This window comes from Myxocyprinus asiaticus, chromosome 1 (genome assembly GCF_019703515.2).
Source record: "Myxocyprinus asiaticus isolate MX2 ecotype Aquarium Trade chromosome 1, UBuf_Myxa_2, whole genome shotgun sequence".
Taxonomy (NCBI): domain Eukaryota; kingdom Metazoa; phylum Chordata; class Actinopteri; order Cypriniformes; family Catostomidae; genus Myxocyprinus; species Myxocyprinus asiaticus.
Genome location: NC_059344.1, coordinates 27,458,535 through 27,482,826, shown reverse-complemented (window position 1 = coordinate 27,482,826; position 24,292 = coordinate 27,458,535). Strand labels below are relative to the sequence as shown.

Here is a 24,292-nt window from a genome sequence, read left to right as displayed (position 1 = left end):
CTTAGGGGCTGGATCATACAGTATGCCTCATTCATCAAAAAATCCAAAGCACAAGAACTCGTGGAATTGGAAGGGAATATTAAAAGAGCCGAGACAGAGCTGGAGCACCGAATGTCATCTGATGGCCTCAGAGAATTGACCCGATTGAAATATAGATATAATACTATTTTGTCGCGGAAAGTGGAGTTTTGGTTATTCAGGGCAAGACAGCCATACTTTTAGTCAGGGGACAAAGCAGGGGAGCTTTTGGCTTGGTACATAAAGCAGAGAGAGTCTTTTTCTACCATTCCCTCAGTGAAATCTGCTGGTGGAGAAATATTTACCTCGGCCATTGATAATAATGATTTTAAATAATATTTTCTTGATATTTATAGTTCCATGTCTTCGTCTACTGATGAGATATTAGAAACTTTGTGGAACCATTACATCTCCCTAAACTGACGACTGAGCAAAAAAATTATCTTGATTCTGAGATAACCTTGGAAGAGCTTGGCTGTAGGTAAGGCTCTCGCCAGATGGTTTTGCCGCTGAATTTTTTAGATCTTGTGCTACAGAATTGGCTCCACTTTTGTTAGAAGTTTATATGGAATCATTAAAGAATGGAAAGCTTCCACCAACCATGACACAAGCCCGGATCGGTCCGATCCTTAAAAAGGACAAAGATCCAAGCGAGTGTAAGAGTTACTGTCCAATTTCCCTGATCCAGCTAGATGTAAAAATATTGTCAAAAATTCTGGCTAACCAATTAAGTAAAGTTATGACTTATACATATAGATCAGGTGGGGTTTATTCGGGGCCGCAGCTCTTCTGATAACATTAGGCGTTTCATCAATATTATGTGGTCAGTGGCGAATGATCAGTCTCCTGTCGCGGCCATCTCACTTGACACCGAAAAGGCGTTTGATATGGTAGAATGGGATTATCTTCTTAAAATTTTGGAAATATATGGGATCGGGAATACTTTTATTGGATGGATTAAGTACTTTATAGACACCCGGTAGCGGCGGTACAAACAAATGGATTAATTTCAGACTATTTTACTCTGGATAGGGGCACCTGGCAGGGTTGCCCTCTTTCCCCATTATTGTTCTGTCTTGCCTTGGAACCATTAGCAGCCGCGATAAAATGGGAATATGATTTTCCAGGGGTGGTGGCGGGAGGTGTGGCACTTAAGCTTTTGCTTTACGCAGATTATATTTTAGTATTCATCTCTGACCCCATTTGATCCATGTCTTGCCTCCATATAATTATTAATTCCTTTTCTAATTTCTCGGGATACAGAGTCAGTTGGTCTAAATCCGAAGCTTTGGCTCTGACAGCATTCTACCCAGTAACAGCTTTCCAGCCAGGTGCCTTCCATTGGCCTAAACAGGGCATTAAGTTAGTTAGAGTTCATTTTGACCCCTTAATAAAAAGGTTTTCGAGTGATATGGGCAGCTGGGCTTCATTACATTTATCTATCATTGGGGAGGTTAATGTTATTAAAATAAAATAAATTGCATTCCAAAATTCAACTACCTGTTACAATCTCTCCTTGTAGATGTCCCCCTCTCTTATTTCAAGCAATTTGATAGCATAGCGAAGTCCTTCATTTGGAATGGTTAGTGTCCTAGATTACATTTCAATAAGTTGCATAGGCCGATTGACAAAGGTGGGCTAGGCCTACCCAAGATTTAATTTTATTATTATGCATTCAGTCTCAGACATTTGGCCCATTGGTCGCTTCCACCTGAAAGAGCCCCTCCCTGGTTTTATATTGAACAGGAAGTTCTTACCCCTATTTTGCCATTGCAAAGCCTTTCTATCAAACTAATCGCAGAAGTTAAGTTACACCCCATTATCTTGCATTTGCACTTGGTATGGACAAAAGTGTCCACAGTGTTTAATTCTGACATTTATTTAAATGTTACCTTAAGCATATGGCTGAACCCTAAATTATGTATTAATAAGTCCCCTTTCTGCTGGTCAGAGTGGATTGTGAGGGGGGTTACTACATTCGGTGACCTGTATGAGAGTGGAGTGTTGAGATCTTTTGAGAATTTGGTTCAACATTTTGGGATTCCCAGATCTCAGTTTTATAGGTATTTACAGCTGCGCCACCTACTTTGTATTGTTTTTGGGAGTAACCCCAAAAACCCCCCCAAAGAGATTATGGGAGAAAGATTTAAATTTGGTATTGGAGGAGGGAGTGTGGGCTAGGATTCTAAAAAATGTCAATTCTGCATCCAGAGATGCAAGGGTTCACCTTTATGCAATTCAAGATTTTACATAGATTTCATTGGACCCCCACTAGATTGTATAGGCTTGGTCTTAAAGACACACCCACCTGCTGGCGATGCCAATCAGAAGTTGGAGACACAACCCATGTCTTTGGTGTGTTAAGATCCAAGATTTTTTAGAGTTGTTTGTGTGACGTTTTTGGCACTCAAATTTTACTTTGCACCATACTTTGTATTTTGGGTGATGGGGCGGTCAAAATTTGGGGGACAAACATGTAAAAATTGGGTTCTGACCAGTATTATGATTGGCAGACAAATTATTTTAAGGGGTTGTGTGACCATGGGGTTGTTTATTGGTGGTTAGGGTGGGGTTGGTGATTGGGGAGGGATATTAGTGCGGGTTAAATGTTAAATGTTGACTCGGTGTGTATGTGTCGTCTTTAACTTTATGCCTTTTAGAGATCAGTTCATCTTCTACTCGCTTAACTATTCACAGTAACAGAAATTTTGATCAGGGGTGCCCAAACATTTGCATGCCACTGTACTTCGTCTCACAGGGGTAAGTTTTCTGCTCAAATAAGCAACAGGGTGCAAGTAATTGATTTGCTCTTGCATTAGAACTGCTCCCACCCCAACCTCAGAGGGATCTGTCTGAAGCACACACTTTTTCTCAAAGTCAGGACTGTGCAGGATAGGATCATTAGTCAAAGCATCCCGCAGGTTCTGGAATGCTTGTCAGGACTGCTCAGTCCACTGAATTTTATTAGGGCAAGACTTTCTAGTCAAGTCTGTTAAAGAGGCTACCCTATAGGCAAAATGAGGAGTAAACATCTGGGACCACCCAGCGAGGCCTAAAAAAGATCTAACCTGCTTTTTAGTGACTGGAAAAGGGCAGGTCTGAATGGCCTGAATCTTTTGGACCTGATGTTTAATAACTACATTGCTCAACACAAAACCCAAATACTCAGTCTCAACCTTTGCAAGAGAACACTGCAGGATTGATGGTCAGTCCAGCCTCTTTAATGCATTGGAACACTATCTGGAGATGCTGCAAATGAGTTTCCCAGGTAGCACTGAATATTATTGCATCATCAAGATAAGCAGTGTCCATTAACCTTTGAAAGGTAGGGGCACTCCATGGAAGGACCTGGAATTGCATAAGGCTAGTAGAGGTACGAAAAGCTTAATTCTCAGGACTCAGGGGCCAGGGGGACTTGCCAGTACCACTTACATCGATCTATAGTACTAATGAACTTAGCTTTCCCCAGTTTCTCAATAAGCTCCTTATTACGGGGCATAGGGTAAGAATTGAATTTGAAAACTGAATTCAAATAACAAAAGTCAATACAAAAACGTATGCTCTTTTTGGTACCAAAACCACTGGATTACACCATTCACTTGTCTTTCATAAGCCCAACTCCCTCAATGAAAGCTGAAACCATCCTCTCTGGAATTCGATAGCTCATTCTTTTCACTTGGGCATTGTCTTTTAGCACAATTTGATGCTGAATAAGAGAGGTGCAACCCTTTTAAATACTCTTAAAAAGATCAGGATTGCATAGTTCTTGGATCTCTTTTCTGTGCTCTTCTGGTAGGTCACTATGGTTGACTGATGAGCGATCCTGAGTAACAGGCAAATACTGCTCTTCCACTTCCTCCTCTTCTACAACAGCTCTGACCAGATTGACAACTGTAGGCTCTTTTTAACAGGAACCATTCCTTCAAAAGACTGATATGCAGTTTCCTATGAGAGCGTGAACAACCTGGATTGGCTATTTCATAAGTGGTGGGTCCTAATTTCTTTGTGATTTTAAATGGTCGTTGCGACTTACCTTGGAGCTTGTTCTCTTCAGCTGGAAGCATAACTAGAACCTGCTGCCCTGGATCAAAAGATCACTGCCTAGCCTTCTTATCATACCAGACTTTCTGTCTACTCTGAGCCTGTTGCAAGTGGGTAGTTGCCAACTTTGTCATCTGCTCTAATTTCTCCCTAATTTGGAGCACATTATCGATAACATTGGCTCTACTCAGCTTTAGATGGCTCTGTTCCCATGAATCTTTCAAAAGGGACAGAGGTCCCGCATGTCATGGCCATACATGAGCTGGAAAGGGGAAAACCTGTTCAGGCCGGTGGGACTCTATATGCAAATAACAAATATGGAAAACACCGGTCCAAATCGGAACCTGTGTCACTCACAAATTTGCGGAGCATTTGATTAAACCATTAAACTATCCCATCAGTTTCTGGATGATAGGGTGTAGTTTTCAGTCATCTTATCCCCAACCACTTATAAGACTGCCGCAATAATGTGGAGGTAAAGTTAGACCCTCTATCAGTAAGTATCTCATGGGGGAAACCGACTCTAAAAAATAACTGAATCAAGCAAAAGGCTAAAGATTTAGATTTGATGTTCTTTAGAGGGAAGACCTCAGGATATCGAGTTGAGTAGTCACAAATAACCATCATGTACTTGTTACCTGCTCTGCTTCTCCCTAGGGCCCCTACAATATCCATGCCCAGTCATTGGAATGGAACATCAATGACTGGCATAGGAATTAAAGGAACTTTAGAAGGCCCTCAGGTGGCAGTGCATTGGCACTCAGGACACGTTTTACAAAATTCAGCTTTTACAAAATTATTTTTGAATTTTACAAAATTCAGCTTAGTCATCCCTGGCCAGTAAAAGTGCTGCCCAGGGGATAGAATGCCCAGTGTAATCACTGTTTTATGCAAACTTAGAGGAAGAACCATTTTCTGCATCTCCCTTGTCTTACGGTACAAGATATTGTTGACTAAACAATAAGTACAACCTTTAAGAGAAAAAGCCTCAGAGCCCTGCACTGTTAGTTCTGCAACTCTTGAATATATCTTAGAAATTTCAGCATCTGCTTTCTGCAGTTAGGGCATGTCAACTGGTATTTGCCATTCATCAGAGCCTAACAGTTTATCTGATTCCTTTATGTCTGTGACCTGAACTACTGTTCGCTGAAACTTGTTTTGTATCTTTTCTGCCCTGGACTTCTTAGATTTTACTGAACTTTTTGGCAAATCACATTCATAAAAAGGAAGACAAGTAAAAGAATTCTCATCATTCATGTTATGTCCTAATATGGACTGATCTCGTGTTAACACCACATTACAGATACTATTGGGGTGCAACAAATCCATCAAAACTGGAAAGTCATGGCCTATAATGATTGGATAAGGCAAGTTCTGGGCTAGCCCCACTTTCATAGGATAGGACTGTTCATTTACCCCCAAGTACACTTCAGCAGTTGAATAAGATCGTTCTTCACCATGAATACATTTAACCAGTACAGGAGTATCATTACTAGGTGAATATTCAGGGACAAGATGAGTCTCTACTAAGGTCTGTGTTCAGCATGTGTCCACCAAAGCAACTACCTTCTGACCATTCAGTTCAACATAAGTTGTGACTTGGCATAGCTATAACACTAAATAGTCTCAACTGTGATAGAGCTAGGGTTTTCAGTTAGTTTCAAATGTCCCTCACCTGTTGTCTTTCCACCCTCTGACACTGAAACTGGCTTACGGGATAGTCGGGTTGTCTCTCGCTGGCAGTCTTCCACTGGGCAAAACTCCAAGGCTCTGTCTTATGCCTTGCTGCCACAAACACATCTGTAATTTGCTCAGCAGAGAGTGGATCATGCTCTTTAATCCAGGTTTGTTGCTCCGGACACAGCATTCTCAGGAATTGTTCTAATATAATTGTCTCTTCAATCTGCCGAACAGTCTTTCCCGCTGGCTGTACCCACTTGTGAAACAGGTCCCTCAGTTGAGAAAGCTAATCCTTCAAACTGTATTTTAATTAAATAAAAATAAATGGAAAACCTGTTGTGGTCCTCTTCCTTTGCAAGTGTGCACTCCTAGTCAAAGAATGTAATTCTTTGTATGTATGCTTTCCTACATTACCTCATACCATGCATGTAAAGAGACAACAGTTATTAAAGGACACAGTTTAAACACACAACACACATAAATAAACAATAAAATGATAATTGTACATTCATTTGGTCGTATACATGTAGACACATCAGTTCATGTTACAAAAACACACAAACAATATATACAGTTGAAGTCAGAAGTTTACATACACCTTAGCCAAATACATTTAAACTCAGTTTTTCACAAGTCCTTACATTTAATCGTAGAAAACATTCCCTGTCTTATGTCAGTTAGGATCACTAATTTATTTTAAGAATGTGAAATGTCAGAATAATAGTAGAGAGAATGATTTATTTCAGCTTTTATTTCTTTCATCACATTCCCAGTGGTTAAGAAGTTTACATACACTTTGTTAGTATTTTGTAGCATTCCCTTTAAATTGTTTAACTTGGGTAAAACTTTTTGGGTAGCCTTCCACAATCCTCTCACAATAATTTGCTGGAATTTTGGCCCATTCCTCCAGACAGAACTGATGTAACTGAGTCAGATTTGTAGGCCTCCTTGCATGCACAGGCTTTTTCAGTTCTGCCCACAAATTTTCTATCGGATTGAGGTCAGGGCTTTGTGATGGCCACTCCAATACCTTGACTTTGTTGTCCTTAAGCCATTTTGCCACAACTTGGAGGTATGCTTGGGGTCATTGTCCATTTGGAAGACCCATTTGCGACCAAGCTGTAATTTATGGCTGATGTCTTGAGATGTTGCTTCAATATATCCACATAATTTTTCACGATGCCATCTATTTTGTGAAGTGCACCAGTCCCTCCTGAAGCAAAGCACCCCCACAACATGATGCTGCCACCCCCATGCTTCACGGTTGGGATGGTGTTCTTCGGCTTGCAAGCCTTACCCTTTTTCCTCCAAACATAACAATGGTCATTATGGCCAAAAAATTCAATTTTTGTTTCATCAGACCAGAGGAAATTTCTCCAAAAAGTAAGATCTTTGTCCCCATGTGCACTTGCAAACTGTAGTCTGGCTTTTTTATGGTGGTTTTGGAGCAGTGGCTACTTTCTTGCTGAGCATTCTTTCATGTTATGTCGATATAGGACTTGTTTTACTGTGGATATAGATACTTGTCTACTTGTTTCCTCCAGCATCTTCACAAGGTCCTTTGCTGTTGTTCTGGGATTGATTTGCACTTTTTGCACCTAACTACTTTCATCTCTAGGAGACAAAATGTGTGTCCTTTCTGAGTGGTATGATGGCTGCGTGGTCTCATGGTGTTTATATTTGCGTACTATTGTTTGTACAGATTAACGTGGTAGCTTAAGGTGTTTGGAAATGGCTCCCAAGGATGAACCAGACTTGTGAAGGTCCACAATTATTTTTTCTGAGGTCTTGGCTGATTTCCCATTATGTCAAGCAAAGAGGCACAGAGTTTGAAGGTAGGCCTGAGTTTAAATACATCCACAGGTACACCTCCAGTTGACTCCAATTAGCCAATTAGCCTATCTGAAGCTAATTGGCTAATTGCCTAAAGGCTTGACATCATTTTCTAGAATTTTCCAAGCTGCTTGAAGGCACTGTTAACTTAGTGTATGTAAACTTCTGACCCACTGGAATTGTGATATAGTCAATTAAAGTTAAACAATCTGTCTGTAAACAATTGTTGGAAAAATGACTCGTGTCATGCACAAAGTAGATGTCTTAAACAACTTGCCAAAACTATAGTTTGCTAATATGAAATCTATGGAGTGGTTAAAAAATGAGTTTTAATGACTTCATAACCTTCTTCTGGGCTGGGGCAAACAGGGACTGGAGCTCTGGCTTCCTTTTCGTTGGACTGACACTGTCAAGAGTGCTTTTGCTGGCCTGGGTTGTTTTTTCCACTGTGGTGAAGCCCTGGCAACGACGTCTTGCATCTCAGCCATGGGCACTTTGATCTCACAACTAGCTTGGTGCTGTTTGAGGGAGCCGAAGCCGAAGGAGTGCTGGTTTTGGCAGGGTGTGGCCCTGACGAAGATCGTTTGTGAAATGGCTTCCCAGCAGCTGCAGCAAGAGTTTGCAAGAAATGTTTCAGTGCTTGAGAGTGCTTCATTGCTGTCTGAAGCTTTTCAGAGAAAGCGTCTATCGCATCAACAAGCCCGACTGTGACACGAGCATCAAGATGACTCACCTTGTCCGCCTCATGCATTTCTGAGAGGTTTAACCAAAGATGCTGCTTGATTGGTACTATACTGCCCATTGATCTTCCGATGGCCTGCGCAGTAATCTTGGTAGCGCACAGCGCAAGGTCAGTTGTGCTGCGCAATTCTTTTAACAGCTAGAGTCGGGACCATGTTCGTCCAAGTCCCTCAGGACTTTTGCCTGAAAGACCTGCAAAACCACAGTGTTGTGCAAGGCTGATGCAGCTTGTCGCGTAAGACTTAGCCATGAGAGCAGAAATAAGTCTACATGGTTTGTATGGGATAGAAGGGCACTTCTTCCAGCCAGTTGAAGATGCAGGGCATTAATGAGCCACAATCACCTCCACCATCTGTGGAAGGGTGGTATAGCCCCTCTGCTCTGTGTGGTCCAGTGCGGTAAAGGCTGTCGCAACTGAAACATGCATGCGAGCTGAGTAGGGTGCCACGCCACCTTTTGGAGATCTCAGCATGCACCTCTGGGAAGAATGGCACTTTATGCTGGGGAGCGGCTTGATGCTGGCCCATGTTCAGATACAGTTCGTCCAGTCTTGAGTGCTCAGGCTAGGATGGAGGAGACCATTCAAGTCCGAGCTCTTCGACTGCCCTGGAGAGAATGCATACCCGTTTGGCATCCGATCTGCCAACCTTCTTGCTCGTGGGAATGTTAGACAGATCATCGGCCGAACGGTATCATGCTTTGCCTTCTGACCAACCATGTTGACAGAGGGACAGAGATTTTCACTGGCATATTCCATAGGTGAAAATGCTGTAGATGGAGAGTAGGGGGCCCGCAAAGTTTGCGCCAGCGGGAGACCTCCCTCAACTCTTCCACACTCAATGTCTGTGCTTTGCGCACCACCAACCTGTGGTGATCCATCTGGAGCCACAGCAGGAGTGCTGCGGAAAGCTGCAAACGCGATGGCGTTCTCTGAGAAGGATGTCACCCATAAGCGTAGTGTCTTGATTCTCATGCGTTCGCAGTGAACGCATTGGGTACCTACGAACCCAGGCATAAATGACAACGATCGTGCCCGTCTAGCAGTAGAATGTTTTGTCTCCCACACAGGATACACTTGGAAGGCGGGATTTAGGAAGTCATCTGCCAATGAAATTGGCATGATGGAAAACCATTCAGAGAGATTGCGGGCTCAGGAGCGACCCCTACTGTCGACTCATCAACGTAACGTTGAGTGAGCGACTTGAAAGGGAGCAGAAGATTTGCTAGTTTTTATGGTTTTATAAATCTCTTCCTTCTGCAGGTTTGGACGGTTCTCTTCTAATGCAGGGAACTCAGACATACATGTCCACTCGTCTCCGTGATTTCATCGTCATCAATGTGGATCCTAAAACAATTCACAATAAGGTTAGCCAACCCAGAAGAATACTGTATCACATTACTCAAATACATTCATTTTATATAACAACATAGTACAACTGAATTAAACTCTGTGTAATATCTGTTATACTTTTTCACATGTATTTGTCTGTACATTAGGCCATCTCTATTGTAGGCGATGAGGTGTTCAGCTTTAGTATGAGCCTAACACCCAAAGCCACTGAGGGGGCTGGATACACAGATACTTCAAAGGTTGATGGCAAAGTGAAACTCAACGTGGGATGCATTCAAGTGGTTTACCTCCACAAATTTTTCATGTCATTGCTTGTGAGTTTGAACTGCTCTCACAGTCTATATACAGTATACGGTATATGTTGATTTAAGCACACACACTTACCTGCATTTTCCTCTCCATAGAATTTTAGTAATAACTTTCAGACAGCTAAAGAGGCTCTCAGTGCCGCCACGGCTCAGGCAGCAGAGAAAGCAGCTTCCAGTGTGAGAGATTTTGCTCAGAAGAGTTTCAGACTTGCCATGGACATCCGATTGAAGGCCCCCCTTATCATCATACCTCAGTCTTCCGCATCCCATAACGCTGTGGAGGCAGACCTGGGTCTCATTACTATAGGAAACAGCTTCTCTCTGCTCCCAGTGGAGGGTTGTCCACTGCCTGCTGTCATAGATAATATGGATATAGAGCTCACTCAGCTAAAACTGTCCAGGTATTTCCATGAAACTACACAAAGAACCTCAGTTTTTCTTTTCAAGAGCCAATACAGATTAAAATTTAGGAATTCTAAATCCATTTTACTTATTCATTAAAGATATCATCATTAAGTTGACAGAATTCATTTTATGAATTTTCAAAGCCTTGTCTTATTGATTAATTTATGGTAATTCTGCATGCCTCATTTGTTTGCTTTTTGATATCCTCAGAATTTCAATGGAGCAGGAAATAAATCAGCCTAGTTCAAAACTGCTGGAGCCAGTTAACCTGGTTCTTTCCGTTAAACGTAATCTGGCAGCATCATGGTACCAGAAGATGGCTGCCATAGAGGTGGATGGAGATCTGAAGCCCATGAAGGTTTGTTTACATGCATGGAGTCAGGAGGTAGCCTTCGAGGTAGCCTTCGATCGGTATCTAATGCCATATTCTATAACTCCCTGTGGAACTGAAAATCCTCTCATCATTTACTCACCCTCATGCCATCCCAGATGTGTATGACTTTCTTCTGTAGAACACAAATTAAGATTTTCAGAAGAATATTTCAGCTCTGAAGGTCCTTACAATACAAGTGAATGGAAGAATTTTAAAGCACATAACAGTAATCCATAAGACTTCAGTGGTTAAATCCATGTCTTCTGATGCGATTTGATAAGTGTGGGTGAGAAACCGATCAATATTTAGGTTCTTTTTTACTATAAATCTCCACCTTTGACCAGCCCCAACCAGTTGCTGGTGATTTGTAGGAAGGCGAATCGCCAAAAAAACAAAAGAAGAGAATGTGGAAGTGAAAGTGAAAGTGGAGATTTATAGTGTAAAAGGACTTAATTATTGATCTGTTTCTCACAAAAACCTATTATATTGCTTCTGAAGTCATATGGATAACCTTTAGGCTGCCTTTATGTGATGTTTGGAGCTTCAAATTTCTGGCCACCATTCACTTGCATTGAATGGACCAACAGACCTGAGATATTCGTCTAAAAATCATTGTTAGTGTTCAGGAGAAGAAAGAAGACAGAAGTCATACACATCTTGGATGGCACGAGGGTGAGTAAATGAGAGAATTTTCATTTTGGGTGAACTATTCTTTTAAAGTAATTAGTGACAACATTCTCTGTTTTTCTTTCCTCCGTCTCTGTGTTCCAGGTGGCCCTGAGTCAAGATGATCTGACTGTACTGCTGCGGATTCTGATGGATAACATCGGAGAGGCAAGCAGTGTTCAACCTGATACACCAATCAGCTACAAACAAGAGACTGTGCCTGCCAGAGCACGCACACAAACTGGTGAGAATAGACGGACAGACAGGCACACACACTGCTGTATAAGGCTGCTTGTGGTCTTCTTGGTTCTGATAAGAGAAGAACTCATTGGGTTGTCTTGACTTGTGTGTGTGTGTGTTCCACAGGCTCTGAGATTCCTGTAGAAAAGCTGTCTGAAATGAAGCGGAATGAGGCTGAGCTGCTGGAGAGTGTCAAATTCAACTTTAATGTAGAATCACTTGGCCTTACGCTGTATAATAATGACCCCACACAGGTGAGTATTGAGATTTGTCAGAACCCATGTGAATACAGTGAGTATTGTTCTCTCTCTTCATCCCTCACTCCCTGTATTTCTCTTTTGCAGCTCTCTGTACATGAGGAGCAGTTGTGTTTAGGGGAATTCATGCTGTGTAAAATGAAGACCTCGGGCAAAATGTTTAATAATGGCAATCTGGAGGTCTCCACCATCCTCACCACATGCACACTGGATGACAGGAGGAGTGGCATTCAGAGAGTCACATCCAGGTGATCTTCACACACATACAGTACAGAAACATTGATTATCAAAACAGTCGGCTACTAACTGAACACTGTGCTACAAACAATTTATACATCTAAAAAAAACATGTTTGGGGACAGTAGGCTTTTCTTTACTGTTGTTCTATTCCATAATTTTACAGCACTCATACATTTTTTCCCTGTAGGATGTTGGGAAGGCGTGAGGAGGCGATATCAGAGCCCATGATTGATGTGACATACTCTCAGAGTGTAGATGAGTGCACAGTGGTTGCCGTGCTACAGAAGCTCTATCTGTGTGCCAGCGTGGAGTTCCTGTTAGCTGTTGGTGACTTTTTCATGCAAGCGTTGCCCACGGGCCCGCCCACACAGCGAGACAAAACCAATAAACTAATTCTCAAACACGTCTCAGAGCCCAAAATCCAGAGTGAACCTAGACCAGGTGTGAACAGTACTGCCGTAACCTAGAATAAGTTTGTCATATTAAAGGGATAGTTCACTCCAAAATTTAAATTCTTTCATCATTTACTCACTCTCCTGTTGTTCCAAACTCATATGACTTTCTTCTGTGGAACAGAAAAGGTGATGTTAGTCAGAATGTTAACATCAGTCATCATTCACTTTTATTGCATCTTTTTTCCATTCATGAAAGTGAATGGTGACTGAGGCCTAACATCTCCTTTTGTGTTCCACAGAAGAAAGAAATGCAAATGAGTTTGGAGGGCGAGTAAATGATGACATAATTTTCATTTTTGGGAGAACTATTTAAATGAAAGTGTATTTTATGTATTTGCAGTCCCAGCTCAGAAAACCAGATTGCGGGCTGTTGTGGTGGACCCAGAGGTGGTGTTTGTGGCTAACCTGATGAAGGCAGACGCTCCTGCACTGGTGGCTTCATTCCAGTGTGACTTCAGTCTGCTGTCAGAAGAGGCTGGTCAGGCCATGAAGGCCAATGTTAGAAGCCTCAAAGTGCTCGCTTGTCCCTTCATTAGGACAGAGGGCGACAAAGCCGTGACCACTGTATGTTTACTATTACTTATTATTGTTTGCTGTTTCTAATGGTTGTTTAAAACAAGAGCAAAATTGTACACTTGTTTAAAGTGTGTCAAAAGGTGCAGTATATATATATTGCATAATATGTAATTGTTGCATAATAACTGTCTCTACAATGCTTTGCAAATCATGAAATTGTCTTTATTGCAGGTGCTGAGGCCATGTTCTGTTGAACTTGAGACCAAAATGCCAACCAATGCCCCATTAACTGGTTTAGTTACTGTAGAGGAGGTCATTGTAAAAGTGGGTGTTATCTTTTCTGGCACTAAACAAATACATTTAATACTGGGCTTAGGCCTGCCAAAACATGTTGATATCTTTTGAGATAGATTGAGCAACATATGTTTGGTGCCTAAATTGCAAAGGAGTGCAAAGTTGAGTTTTGTTTTGTTTTGTTTTTTGTTTTTTTTTTTTGTATTTTATTTATTTATTTATTTATTACTAGATTTACTAGATTTAGCTAGATTTAGCAAAAATCAAAAACACATGTAGAATATTTGCTGATTTATGTTGAACCAACACCAACGTCTTGTCTTTATATCTTTGTCTTGTGCTTTCGTGCTGTCTCAGATTTCTCCAATCATTCTGAACACTGTCATTACCATCATGGCGGCCATAACACCTAAACCGAAGGAAGAGCCGTCACAGCAGACGCCTGATGACCTGAACAGCCTCTGGTCTGTGAGGAACATTGCTAATGCTAACTACTGGTTCCTGGGTGTGGATGCTGCCTCTGAGGTGACTGAGAGCTTCACAGATGTGGACAGCAGTAAGGACGGAGAGAGTTTTGGGGTGGAAGTAAAGGTGGTGCAGGTTACACTGGAGTCTGGTTTGGGACATCACACTGTTCCACTGCTGCTTGCAGAATCTTCATTCAGTGGCAGCGCTCAGAACTGGTCATCATTACTCAGTGTCTCTGCAGATATGTCGCTGGAGGTGTGTGTTTGTGTGTGTCAGGTTCTGCCTACATTGAAAACTGCTTAATTAACATGCAAAAACATATAACATGCAAATAATATATAAAAGCACATGTAAACATGCAGAAAGGTTTCTGTGATGGTTAGGGGATAGGAAATATCATTAGCTCAGAATTAAAACAAAATGGATGTCAATGGAAAGTCTCCAGCAAAGTCTCATTGATCTTTCCGCTACACTAAAGTGTAGCGTGTCTGTTTTTTTGTTGTTGTTTTTTTCTTGGTGCATTTCTCTTGATTTATTCTCTTAATCAGTCGGACTAAAGTGTTTCCATGACATTTAATAAAAGATGAATTATTGTTTAAGTCTGACTGAAATCTAACTTTTCAAGTGGATGTAAACATACTGATTGTTATTTTGTGTAGATAATAGAGAGTTTTTGTTTTGTTTTTTTTAGGTGAATTACTTTAATGAGACTCATGCAGTATGGGAGCCACTACTTGAGAGAGTGGACAATGGAAAACGGAGGTGGAACCTCAAATTTGAGGTAGAGAGAATCTCTCTCTCTTTCTCTCTCTCTCTCTCTCGTATAAAAACAGTACCACTTTTATATAGAACACGGCTCTTAAATGGTTATGTTCAATAATACTCACACTGAGTAAACATAATTTTTCTCATTTACGACACACCAACACCACTTTATTATTGTTTTTTTTTTTTTATAACACTTTTTGTTTTACTTGTTACTACTTATTCTTTACATTTACTACTTATTCTCTATATAATTTATTTGAATTTTTAATGACTTTTAAATGTGAGCTTGGAGAAAAATACATTTAATTGTCAACAAGGACTGCTGTTTGCTGTTGTTGCACATTTCACAAATAAAACTTTCACTTTGAATCTGTATGTCTTTCTCTCTCTGTCTTTATCTTCCTTTGCTCACTGTAGTATGTTCTTTCTTTCATCTGCCCAAAACATAAATCCATGCTTACATCCGTCCTGTGAAATATCTTGCAGATTGTTGTGTTGTTGATCATTCGTGTGTGTTATGTATATGTGTAGATGAAGAATAACCCTGTTCGGGATAAAAGTCCAGTACCTGGGGATGATTTTATGCTGCCAGACCCTCGCACAGCCATCACCATATGTTCTAATGACACCATGAACATCACAGTGTCCAAGTGCTGCCTCAGTGTCTTCAACAACCTGGCTAAGGTAAACTGTTCAGTCTAGAAATCAGCATTCACAAAAATAATGTGTTATTCAAGGCATGGAATATAATACATACAAAACTGAAAATTTTAATCTACAACCAAATGTTTTCAGTATTTGATCATTTTGTTAGGGTTATACTATTGTGAAAATAATTTTCTTTATTTTTGATGTGATTTTCAGCCTTAACAGGCTGTTAAATGTGTTAAATACAAAATGAACAACATAATTGTGCTCATGCCTTTCTCTCCCTTGGCAGGCTTTCTTTGAGAGCACAGCCTCCACGTTTGACCACTCTCTGAAGGAGAAATCCCCCTTCACCATTCGTAATGCATTAGGCATTCCCCTCATTGTTCAGCACAGTTCTAACCTGCTATTGGCTGGCTCTTCCTCACCGGGTAAACTGCACGAAGTGGCTGTGGATAAGAGTGTGGATTTAGAGCATTCCACCTTTGAGCGATCATCACGACTATCTGCCCTGCAGAGGCAGGAGAGCTGCCTGTTCAATCTCAGTATAGGTCAGTAACATGGCCAACATACAGCTCATAAACTGTGGAAATGCCTTAGTTAAGCTGTGCTTTAGAACAGCATTTTTTGGGTCTAATAACCAAATATCATTTTTGCTGCAAATATCTTTTTTAGGTAGTTAAATACATGACTTTAACCCTAATCTTAATCTATACCAATAACCCATTAGTAATCTAAAGATCCCCTGTGTAGTTCCCTCAGGTTACAGTGAGATTTCAAATATTCCACTGGGTAAGCCTGGCCGCAGACTGTATAATGTGCGGGGACCCATGCAGCAGGAAGCTGTGTCTGTACTGCTTCAGATCGATGCAAGCGAGGGCAACAAAGTGATCACAGTACGCTCCCCCCTACAGGTGTGTCTGCTTAGTTTACTTGTCCACTTGTCTGGATAAACAAATAATTCTAGTAGTTCATCTACAGAAAGTATGAAAACGACCATGTTAATGTCATGGTGATGTTAATTTTGTTTTGTTTACAGATAAAGAACCATTTCTCAGTGCCGTTTGCCATACTAAAGTATTCTCCTGAGCTTGGAGGGATGGTGAATGTTGGAGTTGCTGAGCCTGAGAAGGAGTGTCATGTTCCCTTAGAGGCATACAGGTATGGATCGGACGATGTACTATTCTGTTGTGCTAATTGTATTCCTTAATCTGTGTTTCAGTGGGTTTATTTTGCCTTTTCACCCAAAAATGAAAATACTCTCATACTCACACTCATGCCATCCCAGATGTTTATGACTTTCTTTTTTCTGCTGAAAATAAATGAAGATTTTTAGAAGAATATTTCAGCTCTGTAGGTCTATACAATGCACGTGAATGGTGACCAAAACTTCGAAGCTCCAAAAAGCACACAAAGGCAGCATAAAAGTAATCCACTCGACTCCAGTGGTTTAATCCATGTCTGCTGAAGCAATCCAATCGGTTTTTCAGTGAGAACAGACCAAAATATAACTCCTTTTTCACTGTACATTTTGCCATTGCAGTCTCTAGGCACGATCATGATTTCAAGCTCGATTACACTTCCTAGTGCTTGATGCATGCACAGACTGCTATTTGGCGCTAATAAGTGTAATTGTGCTTGAAATTGTATTGCCAAGGAGACTGCTGATTTCAGGATTTATAGTGAGAAAGGAGTTACATTTTGGTCTGTTCTCACTCAAAAGTGATTGGATCACTTCAGAAGACATGGATTCAACCACTGGAGTCGAATGGATTACTTTTATGTTGGCCTTATGTTCTTTTTGGAGCTTCAAAGTCACCATTCACTTGCATTGTATGGACCTACAGAGCTGAGATATTTTTTCACACGAGCAAGCTCTGCTCTCATACTCTGGTTTTGAACTAGTCTATAGGTCCTGAACAAATCTGTGTTTCTGAATAAATTTTTTAATTAAGCAAATCATTCTCATTCACTTCCATTGTTTCGGCTGTGAACAATTGTGTTTTTTATCAAGTCAATGACTCACTCATAATGTGAAATATGTTTTTTTTCTGTTCTTTATATAGTAACTTTATGTACGATATGTATTACTTCAGGAGTCAGTTGTTTTTGCTGCCTAATGGTCCTTTGGAAGATCAGTATCGTGCATCATCCACATACATCACATGGAAGGAGCAGGTGCATGTGAGCTCAGAGGTTCATGCAGTACTGCAGTGCCCTGCGATAGAGAGCAGCTTCCTGCCATTGGTGGTGAACACACTGGCTGTGCCTGATGATCTGAGCCACATCGCCAGCCACGGGGAAGGGGACTGGGACCCTGCTTATATCATCCACCTGCACCCAGCTGTTACCATCAAAAACCTGCTTCCTTACTCAATACGCTACCTGCTGGAGGTATGAGTTATTACGAAACATGGTCCTCTGCAATTACAATGCACAAAGGCTCCTGAAAAGCATAGGGACTTATTTGATGATGAAACACAAAAGAGTTTTCTTGACTAATGTCCTGGCCACTGTTCTCCATATAATGAAAGTGAATGAGGATTGCGACTGTCAAGCTCCGAAATAACAAAACAACACCTTGAAAGTATCAGAAAATTGGTCAATACGACTTGTGCTATATTTCAAGTCTTCTGAAACATTACGATAGCGAATGACTGAGGAACAGAAATTAAAATCTTTATTGACTGATAATCTTCCTTTCCAGGGAGCTGTTATCTGCTGCAGCAGGTATTAGTATCTTATTTAAAATACACATTGTCTCTTTTAGGGTTCCCCTGACTTCAGTGAGCTTCAGGAGGGCAGTATGGCGGATGTACTGAACTCCCACATTAACGGTGAAATAATGGAGCTTGTGTTGATGAAGTACCAAGGCCGCAACTGGAGTGGCCGTATAAAGATTAGCCAAGACATGCCCGAGTTCTTTTCTGTTTGCTTCACCTGCGAAACCTCCGAGGGGTTGACTGTGGACGTGTGTGTGCATGTGTCTCGCATGAGTGGCAAAATGGTCCTTTCTGTCTACAGTCCATATTGGATCATCAATAAGACATCCCGTGTCCTGCAATACCGTTCTGAGGACACCTACGTAAAACACCCATCTGACTTCAGAGATGTCATTCTGTTCTCCTTCAAAAAGAAGAATTTTTTCAGCAAGAATAAGGTTAGATTGGGCTCTTCGGTAGTATTTGATGGAACACATTTTCGAATCTCTCATAAGACCACTGAATTTACCATTTTGTTACATTTAGTACTACAGACACATAGTACTTATGTATTAGCCTAGTGTTTAGATAAATTAAAACCTGAAAATCAACATAAACCTTGAAAGAGTCACAGTCTTCTGGGAGTCAACATATGACTGGCTTATAGTTGTCTCTGCATATTAAACTGCATAAGAGAAAGTATTGAACAGTTTATACTCTGCTCTTCCTCTCCATCATAGCTGCAGCTCTGTGTGTCCACCAGCTCCTGGTCGGAAGGCTTCTCTCTGGACACCGTTGGCAGCTACGGGTGTGTGCGCTGTCCAGACAAGGGCGGGGACTACCTGGTAAAAGCTTTGTGCAGTTTTAATGAAAATTTTTTGAATAGGTCTGTGTATTTTGTCTGAAATCTCTTTTATTGGACAAGGTGGGGGTCAGCATCCAGATGAGCAGCTTTAACCTGACACGGATCATAACCATGAGTCCCTTCTACACGCTTGTCAATAAGTCCTTGTTTGAGCTGGAGGTGGGAGAAGTGCAAAACAACAGTGGTTCCAGCAACAAGTGGCACTACATCTCCTCCACTGAGGTCAGAGCTGAATTCATCTCTTTTCAAATGCAACAGTTTTCAATCACCATTTTTAATTAGAGCTTTATTAACTGTGCCTGTATGTGGCTGGACAATTTGCAGTGCTTTATTTGTAAATTTCATAGTACCGGATCAAAGACTTGTGGCGCTCGTTTGTACGGAAGATTGGGTATAAAAGTGCAGTGACAGATTTACTACATTGATTGTGAGTTTACAGGTTGATTGAATGTGTAAATATCATTATTTTGCTAGCTAAGAAAATTCTCTATTCCGTGAATTTAAAAAACATGGGTCAGATGGATTCTTAAGAGGAACTCAATCTGAACTCAACAAACAACTTGCGTTCATGTGTGCGTATGTAATAAGACATGACGTAGATTACACATATGATTAGCAAACCAATAACAGCCCTGTTTTTTGTTGTTATTGACAACATTTTTATTATATTTGTTTTTTCAGGAAACATACGTAGGTCATAGGTCATAGCTTAAAGTTCTCCCAGTGTATAAGGTGGACGATCCACTAAAATAGGATTTGTTTCGGCAGAAATTAAGACCTGTCCTTATGATTGTGTATTTTACAGTGTTTGCCTCTGTGGCCCGAGTCCAGCACAGGGAAGCTATGTGTACGAGTTGTGGGATCTGAATCTACCACCAAATCGTTCTTCTTCAATAAGCAGGACAACGGCACTCTACTGCGCATGAATCAGGCGGGCATTTAAGCCAGAAATGTTACAGAAAATGTGTTTTTTCACATGTAATGTTGGCTGTAATCCTGGTGTTGTTAAACTACATTTATAAATAATGTAAAAAATAATCTTCTTTTTCATCATAGTATGGGGGTGTGATAGTGGATGTGAATATCTCGGACCACTCCACTGTCATCAGCTTCACTGATTACTACGACGGAGCTGCTCCTGCTCTGGTTGTAAACCACACACCCACGGCCACTGTCAACTTCAGACAGAGGTCAGCACTACCTAGATTCAGCATTGAACTTCTTATGAATGCCGAACAAAAAGTCTGTAAAGAGTCTGATTGGAAAATTCTTAGTGTTTTAACTTAAATAGTGGAAACTGGAGATGTGCATTTTGTCATTTTGACAAATGACAAAATTACTCTTGACTCTTGATTAAACGAGTTCCATTTGCGCTATTTTTTTAATTGTTGATTTTAGTTGGACATGCGTCAGATGGACGTCTATTGCTGAGGTATCACATCTCGCTGATTTTTCAGCATCTTGCACCATGAACGACACATTTTCAAGATGCTGTCAAGTTAAAATCTTTCATCTTATAAAAATGCATCTACAGGGGCCTGGGTAGCTCAGCAAGTAAAGATGCTGACTACCACACCTGGAGTCGCCAGTCCGAATCCAGGGCTTGCTGAGTGACTCCAGTCAGGCTTCCTAAGCAACCAATTGGCCCGGTTGCTAGGGAGGGTAGAGTCACGTTGGGTTAACCTCCTCGTGATTGCTATAATGTGGTTCTTGCTCTCGGTGGGGCGCGTGGTGAGTTGTGCGTGGATGCCGCGGAGAATAGCGTGAAGCCTCCACACACGCTAGGTTTCCGCGGTAACGCGCTCAACAAGCCATGTGTTAAGATGCGCGGATTGACGGTCTCAGACACGGAGGGAACTGAGTTTCGTCCTCCGCCAACCGGATTGAGGTCACTTCGCCACAACGAGGACTTAGGACATTGGGAATTAGGCATACCAAATTGGGGAGAAAAGGGGAGAAAAAATATCTACAGACCCCTGTGTTTTGTTCCATTTCTTTGTGGTCTGTCTAGAGGTTTTTAAACGCAAGTGTTGAGCGCACCATATATAGTGCTAACCAGGGGCAGACTGGCCATCAGGAGCACCGGGCGTTTTCCCGGTGGGCCGCTGGGTAATTTGGGCCGGCCCACTGCTGCGCAGGTACCGCCCGACCTAAAGGCGATATAGGTGTCCGTCCTGGGCTCCAACATGCCCGTGCGGACCCCATTACAGAGTAAATATACAAAAGACTCTGTAAAGTCAAACTAATAAAATTTCTTTTATTTTGAAAACTGAAATGACTTTTATTTTGAAATTACTTACACGCATGTGTGCGCATAATCTCCGTACCTCCGTGGACCTCATTATTTGACATACAAATCACAATAATGGTGACAACATATCAAGTATAAGATGAGCTCTACAATAACAGCAGCATATATAAAATCTGCAAACAGTAAAGCTATAAGCAGTACATAGTAATTTGCATTATTTATTCATACCGCAGGGAGCTGAAGTGCGGCTGAATAATGCACACACCTGATAAAAATGCAGAAAATAAGTGAAAAATATTTTTTGTGGCTATTTGAGACTTTGAGGCTTATTTTGTTTAAAGGATGGCAGAAACAGCACTTGTCAAAGCATAGTGCTTTTCACTTTTTCTCAAGAATAATCTGGGAAAGGAATTAAAACACTGCAGATATAAAGATGCAACAAACTCACATAGAGTGAAAATATAAGCAATTAATCAATTAATAAGTTCTACACTTTAAGAGGTATGTTTATTTTTTATTTTTTGCATATATTTATATTTGTTTATATTTATATATGTACATATTCTGGCCAAATTTGTTTTCATTGATTTTTTTTTTTTTTTTAAATAAACATTTACACATTGTTATGTGAGTAATTGACATGAAATTTTAAGCATTGTCATCACTGTCCTGCTGTGTGACACTTTCTTCATCTAACAATTTTAAGCATCACATCTTTATATAGCATAACTATATATACATAAATAATAAAGTATTATTATACTTGTTGTTTCCACAACCTCATATTAACTAAGACAATAGTTTATTTGCACTTTTAGAAAAAAGTTTAAAGGTGATTAAGATCTTTAAAACTTTGAGGAAATGCTGACTTGTCACAGCACCTAAAATACACACTTTCCCTAGTAGTTTCATGTAAATTTTAACCTAACATCTATATGTTGGGAAAAAAGTTTTCGGACATGTTATTTGTCTGAGCTATAAAGTGCTTATTTTAGTGCTTTCTCTAAAAAAAAAAAATGCACATCACATTTACGGTGGTTTTATATGTTTTAAAGTTATGACCATTTTTGCACTGTGGGGCCCGTTGTCATGACTAGCAGTCAATAGAAATGTCTTTTTTTTTTTTTTTTTTTTTTTAAAAACCAAAAATGTGAAATTGAGCCGGAAAATGAAATCAATGAGCTGGTGTGGTGTGTTGTGGGCCGGGTTTGGTGGACCGCTGTGGGCCAGAAAGTCCAAGGCCACTTTTTAGTCCCAGTCCGCCCCTGGTACTAACCAGTCAGACCGCAAGTCTCAATATAATTGGTTCATATTAAGGCTGCGGATTTAATAAGATAATTCAGTATGATTAATTATGTAAAAAATAACCCGTTGAAAAGATATTGCAATAAATTGTGTCCCCAGACCGTAATGAATAATTATTGACCAATAATTTCTAAAGCCGCCTTTTGTATTGTCCTATAAATGCTTTACTCAACTGCCACAATAATGTAATGCATTTTATTTATCTGAATTATTAGTAATATATATTATATGTAGACTTATTTAAATATAACTATAATTATTTAATTTTTATATACTGAATTGTTATTATTTGAGGGTCTTTCTCAGCAAATATTTAAATATGCAATTAGTTGCGATTAATTTTATTTATTAATCAGCATATCATGTAATTAATTCTATTAAAAAACTGAAAAGATGGCCAAAGTTAATATTATAACCAATCATAAAATTAAATATGAAAAGTTGTTGAAAAGCCATGCAATTGTTGTGTTTCATGATCGATTATTGATGTCACGTCCAAGTACTCAATTACTCATGCCCATCCTAGTGAAAACCAACAATTTTTACTCTTATTGAGTGTTGTATTAGGAGTGTGTATTTCCTGTCTTTATTCACTTCTCTTACATCTTCTGTATCAATGTATGTGTGTGTGTATATGTCTGTGTGTTTGTCCAGAGGATGTGAGGAATGTTGGGCTCTGAAACCAGGTGAAGTTCAGTGGTTTGCTTGGGATGATCCAGCAGGCGTGAGGAAGCTTTGCTGGAGCTGTCAGGACCACACAGGAGAACTGGACCTTGTGAAGGTTAGAGAGGAATTCTGGGTTATTGAATCCTCTGTTCTTCTCAGGCTACTGGTTATGTCATTCCCATGTTGCGTTCTTTAGGATGAGTGTGGGCAGTTTGCATATGAAAGCTTAGTCCAGATACATTGGGTGTCTTTCCTGGATGGCCGACAGCGGGTGCTGATCTTCACTGAGGATGTGGGCATAGTGACGAAGGCACGGCAGGCAGAAGAGCTGGAGCAGTTCCAGCAAGAAGTCAGCATCTCATTACAGAACTTAGGCCTGTCACTCATCAATAATGACATCAGACAGGAGATAGCATACGTTGGCATCACCAGGTAAATAAACCCACACCTAACAACCATAGGTTTTGCTGTAACAGTGCTACCCTTGAACTGGCAAGTTATTGTTAAACAGATTATTTGATTTCTAATAATAATGGACGATTGAATTCTCTTTTTAAGTTCTGGTGTGGTTTGGGAGATGAGACCGAAGAACCGTTGGAAGTCCTTTAACCACAAGAACATCGGGCTGTTAGAGAAAGCTTACCAGAGCCATATCAGCAGCAAGAGTGAACAAGGCTGGATTAAACTGGAAACTGGCTTAGAGGTGCATAAGCATTCTGTAATAAATTCATATTTCAGCAATAAGATTATTAATGCTACTTACAGTTTGTGGGATTTTTTTACTAAAACAGGTGAACTTTGAAAGGGTGCCCATGTTGATGAGACAGCCATTTTCCTGCACTATCAGAAGAAACTTCCTGCCTGGCATTCGTGTTGAGTTTAAACAGTCACCACATCAGAGGAGTTTACGTGCTCAACTGTACTGGTTACAGGTAACACAGACACACAGTGCACAAATAATTACCTGTTTAATATTGCACTTTCATATCATTTTTGGCAGACGAATAGTTTTTTTTTTTAATGAATTTTCCAGGTGGATAACCAGCTTCCTGGAGCCATCTTTCCCACTGTGTTTAATCCTGTTCCTCTTCCAAAATCTATTGTTCAGGACTCAGGTACACACACACAAACTCCCCTAGCAGTACTACATCTAAACCACAGGTGTCAAACTCAAGGCCCACGGGCCGAATCCAGCAAGCTA

General features: G+C 40.6%; 1 protein-coding gene across 2 annotated transcripts in view; it reads left to right on the top strand.

Annotated features, from left to right (window-relative positions):
- The window catches only part of LOC127409644 (intermembrane lipid transfer protein VPS13C-like), an 83,685-nt gene that overhangs the window by 40,306 nt on the left and 19,087 nt on the right, over positions 1-24,292 (top strand). For both annotated transcript variants that reach the window (XM_051644471.1, XM_051644392.1), the window contains 27 exons: positions 9,575-9,678; positions 9,811-9,978; positions 10,069-10,373; positions 10,588-10,735; positions 11,522-11,660; positions 11,783-11,910; positions 12,001-12,161; positions 12,341-12,594; positions 12,949-13,172; positions 13,356-13,448; positions 13,776-14,141; positions 14,578-14,667; positions 15,186-15,338; positions 15,595-15,853; positions 16,056-16,216; positions 16,342-16,463; positions 17,399-17,696; positions 18,073-18,462; positions 18,745-18,849; positions 18,930-19,091; positions 19,675-19,800; positions 19,926-20,059; positions 23,080-23,206; positions 23,288-23,523; positions 23,650-23,794; positions 23,883-24,023; positions 24,125-24,206. In XM_051644471.1, the coding sequence (XP_051500431.1) occupies positions 9,575-9,678; positions 9,811-9,978; positions 10,069-10,373; positions 10,588-10,735; positions 11,522-11,660; positions 11,783-11,910; positions 12,001-12,161; positions 12,341-12,594; positions 12,949-13,172; positions 13,356-13,448; positions 13,776-14,141; positions 14,578-14,667; positions 15,186-15,338; positions 15,595-15,853; positions 16,056-16,216; positions 16,342-16,463; positions 17,399-17,696; positions 18,073-18,462; positions 18,745-18,849; positions 18,930-19,091; positions 19,675-19,800; positions 19,926-20,059; positions 23,080-23,206; positions 23,288-23,523; positions 23,650-23,794; positions 23,883-24,023; positions 24,125-24,206 (4,821 nt within the window). The remainder of the gene's footprint in view (positions 1-9,574; positions 9,679-9,810; positions 9,979-10,068; positions 10,374-10,587; positions 10,736-11,521; positions 11,661-11,782; positions 11,911-12,000; positions 12,162-12,340; positions 12,595-12,948; positions 13,173-13,355; positions 13,449-13,775; positions 14,142-14,577; positions 14,668-15,185; positions 15,339-15,594; positions 15,854-16,055; positions 16,217-16,341; positions 16,464-17,398; positions 17,697-18,072; positions 18,463-18,744; positions 18,850-18,929; positions 19,092-19,674; positions 19,801-19,925; positions 20,060-23,079; positions 23,207-23,287; positions 23,524-23,649; positions 23,795-23,882; positions 24,024-24,124; positions 24,207-24,292) is intronic.